The 13,255-nt window shown below is 43.9% G+C and overlaps 1 protein-coding gene across 3 annotated transcripts in view; it reads left to right on the forward strand.

The window, feature by feature from the left end:
* slc36a1 (solute carrier family 36 member 1) overlaps window positions 1-13,255 on the forward strand; it is a 78,067-nt gene that overhangs the window by 36,955 nt on the left and 27,857 nt on the right. For 2 of the 3 annotated variants that reach the window (XM_059650592.1, XM_048543461.2), the window contains exon 10: window positions 6,035-6,204. The exons of the other annotated variant lie outside the window; for it this stretch is intronic. In XM_059650592.1, the coding sequence (XP_059506575.1) occupies window positions 6,035-6,204 (170 nt within the window). The remainder of the gene's footprint in view (window positions 1-6,034; window positions 6,205-13,255) is intronic. 3 annotated transcript variants of the gene reach the window in all.

The raw sequence follows: 13,255 nt of genomic DNA on the forward strand, positions 1-13,255 counted from the left end.
CAGCATTGAGCAGAAATGGAGTGTTGCAGAAGACCCCCACCACCCTCGTGTGTGTTTTGCCACCCTTCCACCACCTCCATGTGATGGGATTAAGAGGATGTTGGGTGGTTGAACCAGTCTGTGCAGAGTTAATTACTTCAAATTTTAATCAAGTATTCAGTGCTGATTTTTGTTATTAATGGCCACCTTTATAGAACTATATTTTGTACAACCAACTCCAAGAACAAAGAATACTGCACAGCAACGGTCCCTTCAGCCCATCAAGATTGTGCTGTCACAAGATGCCATTAAACTGAAAACCTGTGGCCTCTACATATTCATATCCCACTGTTCCCTGTCTATTTATAGATCTGTCAAGATGCCTCTTAAACATTACCATTATATCTGCCTCCAGTACCTTCTTTGGCAATGCATTCCCAGCACATGTAACCCCCTGTGTTTACAAAGAAAACTGCCTTTCACATTTCCTTGTAAACCTACCCCTTTTATTAGGGGACGTGTGTTTAAGGTAATTGAAAAGTCTACCCTGGAAAAAAGACTCCAACTAACCATTCTATCAATGCTTCTCTAATTTTAGTCATACAGCACAGAATCAGACCCTTCAGTCTTATGTGACTATGCCAGTCAGATTTTTCTAAACTGAACTAGTCCCATTTGCCTGCGTTTGATCCATATCCATCTAAACCTTTCCTATTTATGTACCTGTCCAAATGTCTTAAATGTCGTGAATATTCCCTCTGGCAGCTCATTTCATTAGTGCAACTCTCTTTCCAAAAATGTCCCTCAGGTCCCTTTTAAATCTTTCCCCTCTTATCTTAAACCTATGCTCTCTAGTTTTAGAATCCCTTGCCCTTGGAAAACATCCAGGACAATTCACCCTATCTATGCCCCTCTAATTTTATAACCCTCTTATAAGGTCACTGCTCAGTTTCTGATGTCCCAGGGGGAAAAAAGAAGTCCCTGCCTATCTAGCATCTGTTTATAACTCAAACCCACTGATCCCTGCAACAACCTTGTAAACTTTTTCTGCACCCTCTCTAGTTTAATATCCTTCCTGTAGCAGGGTGACCAGAATTCCATGCAGTATTCTAAAGTGGCCTCACCAATGCCTTGTACAGCTGCAATGTGATGTCCCAAAGCCTATTCTCAGTGCTCTAACAAACGAAGGCAATCGTGCCAAATGCTGCCTTCACCCTGTCTACCTACAACACCACCTTCAAGGAACTGAGAACCTGCACCCCTATCCCTAGGTCACTCTGTCCAATAACATTCCCCAAGGCCCCAGGATTAACTGTAAGTCCTACCCTAGTTTGCCTTACCAAAATGCAACACTTCTCATTTATCTAAATTAAACTCCATCTGCCACTCGACCCAGTTGCCGCTCATCCTTCAATGTTCGAGTGAAAGCAGACCGAGTTTGTCCAATCTCTCACAGCTAATTCTCTGCAAACCAGGCAACATCCTGGTAAACAATTTTTGTACCCTCTCCAAAGCACCCACTTCAGCCTTGTAGCATGACGACCAGGTATGTATACAGTACTCCAAATGTGGCCTAACTAATGTTCCATACAGCTGCAATGTGACTAGCCAATCTTGATGTTCTATGCCCTGACTGATGAAGGCAAGCATGCCAAATGCTGCCTTAACCACCTTGTGTTGCCAATCTCTGGAACTGTGGACCGATATGCTTAGATCCCTTTATATATAGATGCCTTTAAGGATTCTGCCATTTGCTATATACTTCCCTCCTGCATTAGATCTTCCAAAATGCATCACCTTGCATTTGTCTGGATTAATTTCCATCTACTATTTCCCTGGCCAAGTCTCCTGCCTGTTCATATCATGCAGTATCCTCTGGCAGTCCTTCTCATTATCCACAGGTCCCTCAATCTTGGTGTTGTGGACACAGCACTTGTTAATCAGGCCACTGCCAGTGGATCCCATGTGACTTTTGTGTGAGCCTGCCTTTGAAGGATCTTGTCAAAGGTCTTGCTTATGTCCATATAGACAACATCTATTTCCCTGCCTTCATCTGTCGTCTTTGTTGCTTCGTCAAAACACTCAAAGTTTTGTGAGACACCACCTCCCCACGCAAAGCCATGCTAACTATCACCCAAGTCCATATTTTTCCAAATGTGAATAAATCCTATCCCTGAGAATCTTCCCCAATAATTTGTCCACCACTGATATAAGGCTCACTGGCCTGTAATTTCCCAGATTATCCCTGTGGTCCTTAAACGAACAATATTGACTATTTTCCAGCCCTCTGGGACCCCTCTGATCTATAAAGGATAGAAAGATTTCGTTCAAGGCTCCAGCAGTTTCCTCATCTGCCTCCCTCGCATTCTGGGTAGATCCTGACAAGTTCTAGGGACTTGTCTACCTCATTACTTTACACAACACCCCATGCCACGTTTACTTTTAACATCGACATGCCCTAGAATATCAACATACCCCTCCCAAGACTCATCATCAACCATATCCTTCTCCTTATGAACACTGATGCAAAATATTCATCTAAGGACATCACCCACTTCTGGCTCCATGCATAAATTCTATCTTTTGTCCTTGAGTGGATCTAGTCTTTCCCTACCAGCCCTCTTGTTCCTTCTCTACCTATGAAAAGCCTTGGGCAAAGACATTTCATGGCCCCTTTTGGCCTTCCTACTTGTTTTTGAGTTCTTTCCTGCTGTCTTTGCATTCTTTGAGGGCTCTGACTGTCAGTTTCCTAAACCTTGCATATGTCTCCTTTTTTATTTTTTTTGCCTTTTTGACTAAGCGCTTAATTTCTCAGTCATCCAGTGTTTCCAAATCTTACCACTAAGATGCCATTAATCTGCTTTCAATATCTTGTCACTTTCCTTAACAAGGAAATTTGTGTTTGTAATTGAAACTTCTTGCAAAATAATCAATTATATATCACAATAACATAACTAGTTGTATCTGTTGAATTTTCAATTGTTAAAATGCCTTTTTAAGTTTCTTGCTTTTGTTTGTAAAGTCTGGAATAGGATGTGGACTCTTGCCCAGAGCTGTGAACTGAACTTCTATTGTGCAGCCGTAGTATGTCTCAATATAAACTGACTGCAAGTTATAAGTCAATTGAGGTTTTCAAGATGTAAAATTGGAGAGTTTAAAACCAAAGTGTTTTAAAGAAGCATGTTGACTGTTATGCAGCAGAAAGCATTGCATAGTGAATCTCATCTCCTTTACATTGGCAATACTAATCACAGACTGGACAGCTACTTTGCAGAACACCTTTGCTCTGTCTGTAGAAATGGCCTCCACTTTTTCAGTTGCGCTCTTTCTATGAACCATCATGCTTCCATGCTAGTATTACTGTCCTGGATATGCAACAGTGTTCCACTGGAGCTCAGTGCAACCTGGAGGAACAACACCTCATTTTTCATTTGAGCACTTTAGACTTGATATTGAATTCTGAAGCCCATATAAACAGCCCTGCCTTCTGTCTTCATCAGTCATCTTTGTCACTTCCTCTGTCCTCCATCTTACTTACACCTTTCCTCTCCAAATTTTCCAGTTTCTGATTCTGGCTGTAATTGCAAGTTGGTCGATTTTGACTTTATTTGAGTAACAAGATTGGATTTTGAAGATCTTCCATTCCTTATGCAATATTTTAAATGCTGTCATGAAACAAATGGGTAGAGAAGGAATTTATCCACTTGATTAAAACTTGTTATTTTAAATCCATCTCTTTTGAGAAAGACAGATTGGCAAGAAAGTAGAGTGAAGCCCCCTCTGACTAGCTTATTGCCCTCGAAGGTGGAAATTATTTATGAAGTGCATTGGGCTATATTGATTTCTTCAGCTGCTAAAAAAGCAAATGCTTGACATTGGGAGCAAGGGAGATGATAAAGGTGTGCCTGCTCTTTATCCTTAAATATACAGCATGGAAACAAATCCTTCAATCCAACCAGTCCCTGCCAAACATTATCCCACACTAAACCAGTCTGACCTGCCTGCACCTGGCCCATATCCGTCCAAACCTTTCTTATTCATGTTCTTATCTAAGTGCCTTTTAAAGGTTGTAACTGTGCCCACATACAGCACTTCCTTAGGAAGTTCATTCCACACGCGAATCTTCCTCTGCATCAAAACACAAAAGCTCCTCGTCTTTTTTTTAAATCTCTTATCTGTCATCTTTTAAAAATGTGCCAAAAAGTCTTAATATCCCCCATCTTAGGGAAACTGACACTACTGTTAACCCTGTCTTTACCCCTTAGATTTTAGAAGTTTCTAAGGGCACCTGTGAACCTTTGACACTGCAGTAGAAAAGAGTCCCAGCCAATCCAGCATAATAAAATGTGAGGCTGGATGAACACAGCAGGCCAAGCAGCATCTCAGGAGCACAAAAGCTGACGTTTCGGGCCTAGACCCTTCATCAGAGAGCTCTCTGATGAAGGGTCTAGGCCCGAAACGTCAGCTTTTGTGCTCCTGAGATGCTGCTTGGCCTGCTGTGTTCATCCAGCCTCACATTTTATTATCTTGGAATCTCCAGCATCTGCAGTTCCCATTACCCCAGCCAATCCAGCCTTTCTTTTTAACTCAGGCCTTTCATAGCCAGCAACACCCTGAAATTAAATCAGATATTTTGTTAAAAAATCATGATTAGAATATTCCAATTATATGCTTAGAAACAACCTTGTGTCTACCTCTGTGCCTGCGGAATGAATAACCAGCTGGTGTTCTGCCAAGTCAGTTCTATGTTCTGAATTGGAGAAGATTTACTTTTATTTGGGCTCCCATCAGGTAGTAACATTACTTGTTGTACTTGTGTTGTCATGTAGGATATTTGAACATGCACAGAAGCAGGATAACAATTCATCAATATCTTGAATTATCAACCAAACGAACTGCGGATGCTGTAAATCATGAGCAAAAACAAAGTTGCTGGAAAAGCTCAGCAGATCTGGCAGCATCCGTGGAGGAGAAAACCAAGTTAACGTTTCGGGTCCGGTTCTGAGGAAGGGTCACTGGACCTGAAATGTTAACTCCGTTTTCTACTCCACGGATGCTGCCAGACCTGCTGAGCTTTTGCAGCAACTTTGTTTTTGTTCATGAATTTTCAATCCCATTTAAACTTAAAGCCACATCACAAAGAAAGCTTTAATTCCTGGATCCGAGAATTTAAATTGGCCAGACAGTAAACATAAATTAGCAATAAAGCCTTTTGGAAAATAACATTCCTCTAAACACACACAGTGAATCATCCTGAATACGTCTTCCACACAGTGTTGAGATCATATCAAATTGTTTCTATCACACATCTGCAAAGCTGGAATACTTTAATCAGGTGCTTATTACTTTTTTTTATAAAAGAAGTCTGTTTCTGGTCTTAATCGCAGATTAAATGACTATTGATCGTGTTTATTGTAAAAGCATTTGCGATATTTTTCACTGTATAGCTCTTGAAAGTATGCAGCTGTAATGTAGATGTACTATATTTGTAAGTAATTATCTCATTAATTTCAACTTTTTGTAGTTCTTTGTTAGCTGAATCTTCCACTGTTCACAAGCTTGCAACACTCTGCAGCTTCTCTCTCTCCCAGTTGTTCCTGTGACCCAGACCTAGAGTTCTTGACTTCGCCTCCTAGCACTGTGGGAGAAAGCTGCTCCCAGTGCTAGGTCCCTTCCTGGCCACTTCCTTTGCCTCCCTAACTCCCAGACCTTGCCCCCTCTCTATTCTGGCTAAAATCTAAGACTCCTATTGCGTGTTACTGTTCCACTGGGTTAAAATAGAGTAAGAGGAGAAAGTAACATTGAATACTTCAGTGCATACTATGCTGTTGCATGTTTGGAAGGGTGCGATAATGTGAAAACTAGCAATTCTGTTGTAAATGAACAGGTGGATTACTGTTGTCGCCTTTCTCCTCTTAATGTTGCATTAATTACTGAATAGCATGTACATGGGGTATGTGATGGGAGGGAAGAAAATAGACAAAATTGAGATCAAATATGGTAGCATATTTTGAATCACTGTAGACTTTTAATTGTGTGCAAACTTTTCTTCCAGGTTGTATCAGTCTGTGAAGATTTTGTATTCTTTTGGGATCTTCATTACCTATGCTCTCCAGTTCTTCGTTGCAGCAGAGATAATTGTCCCAGTTTTCGTAGCCAAGGTCCCAGAGCGCTGGGGGTTGTGGGTTAACTTAGCTGTTCGAGCTGTTTTAGTCATAATTACCTGTAAGTAAATTTCTTTTTTGTTAGAGGGCCAGGTTTCCAAATTTTTCAGCTTTCCTTTGCCTAATCTATGACAATAAAACAGAAGCAGCCTTTGATATTTTGCTTCCGTGCAGTGGAAAGTGTGGAACTATATCCTGAGCATATCTTGTGTCAAAATAGTAATATACTACTGCAGGTACTGGAAATATGAAATTAAATTATTACATCTACTCAATAGCAGGCAGCTTTGGTGAAGAGATAAGTAAGAATGTTAGTTTGTGTTTGTGCTCAATATAACAGATGTTAAACACATACAAAATTAGGAAAAGTGGCCATGGCGGTTTAGAACACAAGCAAAAGTATGTGCTAGAGTGGGAAAGCAAACATGATTTAATGACAAAAAGAATGATGGTACAAGGCAAGATGGGATAGTAATGAGGCAAGTTTACTCTTCGAATCATAGAATTTTACAGTACAGAAGGAGACCATTTGACCAATCATGTCTGCATCAGTGCCGGAAAGAGCTGCTCAGTTAGTCCCATTCTCCAGCCCTGTCTTCATAGCCCTCTTAAATGCATCACTTTCAGATATATATCCTGCTCTCTTTTGAACCCTACTATGGAATCTGCCTCCATTTACCCCAGACAAATCATAGTAACTGAGCAAAGACATTTATCCTCCTCTCACTCTGAGCTGTCAGTCATAAAATTGTGACTGAAAACAAAGTTGTGGGTCCGGTGACCCGAAACGGTAACTCTGTTTTTAAATTCACAGATGCTGCCAGACCTGCTGAGCTTTTCCAGCACCTTTGTTTTTGTTCCTGATTTACAGCATCAGCAATAGAGATAATAGGAACTGCAGATGCTGGAGAATCTGAGATAACAAGCCGTAGAGCTGGATGAATACAGCAGGCCAAGCAGCATCTTAGGAGCAGAAAAGCGGACGTTTTGGGCCTAGACCCTTCATCAGAAATGGGGTAGGAGAAGAGGGTTCTGAAATAAATAGACAGAGAGAGGGGAAGGCGGATTGAAGATGGATACAGGAGAAGATAGGTGGAGAGTAGACAGGCGAGTCAGTAGAGGTGAGTGTAGGTGAGGAGATAGGTCAATCTGAGGAGGACAGACAAGTCAAGGGGATGAGTTTAGTAGGTAGGAAATGGGGGTGTGGCTTGAGGTGGGAGGAGGGGATAGGTGAGAGGAAGAACAGGTTAGGGAAGCGGGGACCAACTGGGCTGGCTTTGGGATGCGGTAGGGGGAGGGGAGATTTTGAAGTTTGTGAAATCCACATTGATACCATAAGGCTGCAGCGGTCCCAAGCGGAATATGAGTTGCTGTTCCTGCAACCTTTGGGTGGCATCGTTGTGGCATTGCAGGAGGCCCAGGATGGACATGTTGTCTAAGGAATGAAAGGGGGTGTTGAAATGGTTGATGACTGGGAGGTGCAGTTGTTTATTGCGAACCGAGTGTAGGTGTTCTGCAAAGCGGTCCCTAAGCTTCCACTTGGTTTCCCAGATGTAGAGGAGGCCACAATGGGAACAGCGGATGCAGTATACCAAATTAGCAGATGTGCAGGTGAACATCTGCTTGATGTGGAAAGTCTTCTTGAGGCCTGGGATGGGATTGAGGGAGGAGGTGTGGTGGCACGTGTAGCACTTCCTGCGGTTGCAGTGGTTGAGAACGCCCTCAACCATGTCTCCTGCATTTCCCACAACTCCTCCCTCGCACCCCGTCCCTGCAATAACCACCAAAAGAGAATCCCCTTCATCCTCACGTACCACCCCACCAACCTCTGGATCCAATGCACCATCCGACACTTTCGCCATCTGCAATCCGACCCCACCACCAAAGACATTTTTCCCTCCCCACCCTTGCCTGCTTTCCTGAGGGACCACTCCCTCTGTGACTCCATTGCCCACTCCACACTCCCCTCCAGCCCCACCACACCCAACACTTCTCCCTGCAACAGCAGGAAGTGCTACACCTGCCCCCACATCACCTCCCTCACCCCCATCCCAGGCCCCAAGAAGACATTCCACGTTAAGCAGACGTTCACCTGCACATCTGCAAATCCGGTATACTGCATCCACTGTACCCGTTGTGGCCTCCTCTACATTGGGGAAACCAAGTGGAGGCTAGGGGTCCACTTTGCAGAACACCTACTGTCAGTTCGCAGTAAATAACTGCGCCTCCCAATTGCAAACCATTTCAACTCCCCCTCTCATTTCTTAGATGACATGTCCATCTTGGGCCTCCTGCCATGCCACAATGATGCCACCCGAAGGTTGCAGAAACAGCAACTCATGTTCTGCTTGGGAACCATGCAGCCTAATGGTATCAATGTGGATTTCACAAACTTCAAAATCTCCCCTCTCCCTACCGCATCCCAAAACCAGCCCAGCTCGTCCCCTCCTCCCTGTTCTTCCTCTCACCTATCCCCTCCTCCCATCTCAACCCGCACCCCCATTTCCTACCTACTAATCTTTTCTCTCCCCCCCCCCCACCCCGCCGTTGACTTGTCCGTCCGGGGAGGACGGACCTATCTCCTCCCTACCTCCCCACCTACATTCACCTCTACTGGCTCCATCCCTGCCTCTTTGACTTGCCTGTCTCCTCTCCACCTACTTTCTCCTGTATCTGTCTTCAATCTGCCTCCCCCTCTCTCCCTATTTATTTCAGAACCCTCTTCCCCTCCCCCATTTCTGATGAAGGGTCTAGGCCCGAAACGTCAGCTTTTCTGCACCTAAGATGCTGCTTGGCCTGCTGTGTTCATCCAGCTCTACACCTTGTTACTACAGCATCAGCAGTTCTTTTGGTTTTTATAAAATTGTGACCTCTAGTTAGTGACACACCAAGTGGAAATAGAATATCCTCCTTTACCATGTTTAAACTGTAGATAGTTTTGAACACCTCAATAAGGTCACTCCTTAATTTTCTCTGTCCTAAGGAGAATAAGGCTAATTTCTCTAATCTTGAATCTAAAATCTCACATTCCTGATATCATTCTAGTAAATCTCTTTTGGAACACTCTCCGTCCTTAAATAAGGTGCCCAGAACTGAGCACAATACTCCAAATATGTTCTGACCAATGATTTGTCCAAGTGTAGTATCACTTTCTTGCTTTTATATCTGAACCTATAAGTCCAAGGATCTTTCAAGCTGCCTTAACTATTTCAACTTGCTTGGCCACCTTCAGAGAATCCTGCACGTGAATTCCAAGATCGCTGTGCACCTGTAGTCCCCTCACAGTTGTACCATTGAACCTGTATTATCTGTGTTTCTTCTGCCCCAAAATGCATTACTTCAGTTCTCTGAATTGAAATTCATCTGCCAGGTGTCTGTCCGTTTGGCCAACTTGTGAGTGTCCCTCTGAAGACTCTCAACATTTTCATAATTCATAATTCTCCATCACTTAGTATCATGTACAAATTTTGAGATTTTGCCTTCAACGTCCGTCTCCAAATTATTTATAACATTCAGAAAAAGCAGAGGCCCTACCATGGATCCCTAGGGAACACCACTTTCAACTTGTCTCCAGCCTGAGAAAAGTCCATCTGTGCCAATCCTGTTTCGTGTTTTTTAGCCAACTTCTAATCCGTGCTGCCAAGGGTCTAGCAATCCCAAACATTTGTAATTTTCTGACTCCAACCGGCCATGTGACACAGTATTAAAACAGGGATTGTGGACGAGATGTAAACAGGAAAAACAGAATCTTTACCAACAACTGTTCCCTAATATAGTAGGAACTGTGGTCATAATGTGAATTTGTGGAACTAAACTCATGTGATTAGAAACTGGTGCTAACTTGGGATTTTGGGGCAGCGGGGCTCGAAGGTGTGGTTTTTGCATATTTTTCAGCATCTTGCTAGTGGCAGTTCATGGCTTTTATTTGGTGAGCATGTGGAGTCATAGTTCTACAGCATGGCAGCAGTGCCTTCAGTCCAACCAGTCCATGCTGAATATAATCCCAAACTAATCTAGTCCCACCTGCCTGCTCCTGGCCCATATCCCTCCAAACATTTCCTAGTCATATATCCATCTCCAAATGTCTTTTAAAGGTAATTGTATCTGCGTCCACCACTTCCTCAGAGAATTCATTCCACGCACGAACCACCCTCTTTGTAAATAAAAATATGCCGTCTTATGTTTTTTTTTAAATCTCTCTCCTCATACCTTTAATGTGCCCACTAGTCTTGAAATTCCCTATCTTAGGGAAAAGACCACTTCCATTAACTCGATCTGTACCTCTCAGTTTATATACTTCTCAGGTCACTTCTCAGCCTCCTACTCTCCAGTGAGAGAAGTCCCAGCCTATCTAGCCTTTCTTGATAACCTAAGCCCTCTGTACTGGCAGCATTCTGGTAAATCTCTTCTGAACCCTCTCCAGCTTGATAATATCCTTCCTATAACTGGGACAAGAACTAGATACAATATTCCAGAAGTATACTCCCCAACATCCTGTACAACCTCAACATAACATCCCAATTTCTATACTGAAAGGACTGAGCAACAAAAGCAAGCGTGCCAAAATTCTTTTTAACCATCCAGTCTATATGTGACGCAAACTTTGAAGAATTATGTACCCACACTTCTAGGTCCTTCTGTTCCACAACACTACCCAAGGCCCTACCATTAATTGTACAAGCCCTGCACGGAAGAGACTTCAGTGATCTAAGAACTGAAAAGCTTGCTGCCTACACCAGTTCTTCAGCCGTGCATTTATCTAGCCCGCCTTTCTATTTCAGTCCTCACGGAAATCACTACTCTTGAGGTCCTTTTTTTTTAAGTTTCTTACCTGACTCCCTATACTCATTTCACAGGACCCCATCCTTTTGTGCACATTGTCTACCTATGTCATTTGTACCAATGACCTCCTGGCTGTTCACACTCTGCCTTCAGAATGTTCTGCAATCCGTTCAGGACACCCTTGACCCTGGCACCCAGGAGGCAACATGCCATTTTGCTGTCTCCTCTGTGGCCACAGAATCTCCTGTCTGGCCCCTCACAATTGAGTTTCCTATTAGTATCACTGACTGCACCCTTTCCCTTGAAGCCCAGTCACTATGCCACTGATCTGACTGCAGCTGCTAACCCCTGAAAGGACATGCGCCTACCCCAAAAAAGTGATATACCTGTTATTGAGGGGAATGGCTGCAGGGGAACCCTACACTATCTCTTTCCCACCCCGCCTCTGCCCTTTACCTTTTCTGGTAATCACCCAGCTACGGGTACCCTGTACCTTTAGGAGGCACCACTTCACTCTGGCTCTTACCAATGATGTTGCCTGTGCCCCAAATAATCTTGAGTGCTTCCAACTCCATTTCCTTAAAACGGTCTGTCAGGAGCGGCAGCTGGGCGCACTTCTCAGATGTCGCCACCAAGGACACTAGAAATCTCCCACATCCTGCAAGAGGAGCATGCCACTGACCTCTCTGCCATCCCTACTGCTTTCAATCTCTACAGAACAAAGTACAGTTAAGGAGCACCTACCTGTTCCTCTTATCCTTACCTACTATCCCACCAGCATCCATATCCAGAAAATTATCAGACACCATTTCCACCACCTCCAGCAAGATGCCACCACCAGACACACATTCACCTCCCCTCCCTTGCCCACCTCCCCTCTTATGTTTTTTTTAAATCTCTCTCCTCTTATCTTTAATGTGCCCACTACTCTTGAAATTCCCTATCTTCCATAGGGACTGTTCCCTCCAGGATGTCCTGGTCTGCGCATCCTTCACCCCTGACACGCACACGCACACAGACCTATGGAACCGGCAAAGACGAAAACCTGCCCACGTATCATTCCCCCTCCCCAGTACCCAAGGGCCAAAACATACCTTCGCCTGTACTTCCCTGAATCTAGGCTACTGCATTCGCTTCTCACAATGTGTTTCCTCTACAATGGGGAAATGAAGCGTAGACTGGGTGTCTGCTTTGCAGAACATCTACGTTCTGCTCACAAAAAAGACCTTGACCTATGTGTTGCCTGCCACATTAATGCACCACCCTGTTCCCTGGCCAACATTTTTCGGTCTCTGGCTTGCTGCAGTGTTCTAGCGGAGCTCAACATAAGAACAGCACCTTGTTTTCCGCTTGGGGGCCCTGCAGCCTTCTGGAATCCATAGAGTTCAATCATTTTAAGGCCTAAACTCTCCCATGTCCTAGCCCCCTACGCACACACCAGGCCTTGATACCACATAGCCTGCAATTACACACCACCTGTTGTTAGTCACTAATAGTCTCAATTAACAACTATTCACCCTCGTAGCCTGATTGTTATCAACTCTTTGTCTGCCCAGCTGCTCTTCACTCTCTTTAGGCTCTGTCTTATCGTTTACTCTCTACCCATTCCCCTCCCCCTTTTTTCTGCAAGTAAACTGACAATTTCTCAGCCTCCATCAGTTCTGAGGAAGGGTCACCAGACCACATATGTTTTTTCCTTCACAGATGGTGCCAGACCTGCTGAGTTTTTTCAGCAGTTTTGTTTTTATATCTGTACCCTGCTCAGCTTGCTCACACAGAAACCTCTCAAGCCAAGGCCTCAGCACTTCCACTCTAACACTGACCCACTTTTTTAATTGCTGCTCCCTTGCACCCCTTTACCCTGCTAGTCATCCTCAGCCTTTTTAATTGGAGGAGGAGGGAGGATGGGAAACACTAGTCTCGTGTTTGAGTTTTAATCACACTTTGACACCAGGTTCGCTGTGACCAGTACAGTCATGATGACTGACGCGATGTACCCTAGAATCCTGCTCTGATGACTGTGTCGTCCTTTGATTCTGGCTGATAGCTCTCTGGGCAGGATTTGCTTTTATAGACAAGTGAGTGTCCAGTACAAGTCATTTGAATGTAAAATTGCTGCCAAATGGCTGTGTTCCTCTTGGTGGCTCCCGACCTGATCAACTTTTGTTTAGCTGGGACTGGGTGTAGAATGTTGGCTGTACTTTAGCCCTTCACCTTGTTTGCATTAATTTTCATTCTGTGAACTTCATGACTTCATTCAATCCCATGGTATTTATAGACATTCTGTTGTACTAACCAAGGGGTGGTGTGACCTTGTTGGGCTGAAGGGC

The sequence above is a fragment of the Stegostoma tigrinum genome, chromosome 13, assembly GCF_030684315.1.
Source record: "Stegostoma tigrinum isolate sSteTig4 chromosome 13, sSteTig4.hap1, whole genome shotgun sequence".
NCBI classification, from domain to species: domain Eukaryota; kingdom Metazoa; phylum Chordata; class Chondrichthyes; order Orectolobiformes; family Stegostomatidae; genus Stegostoma; species Stegostoma tigrinum.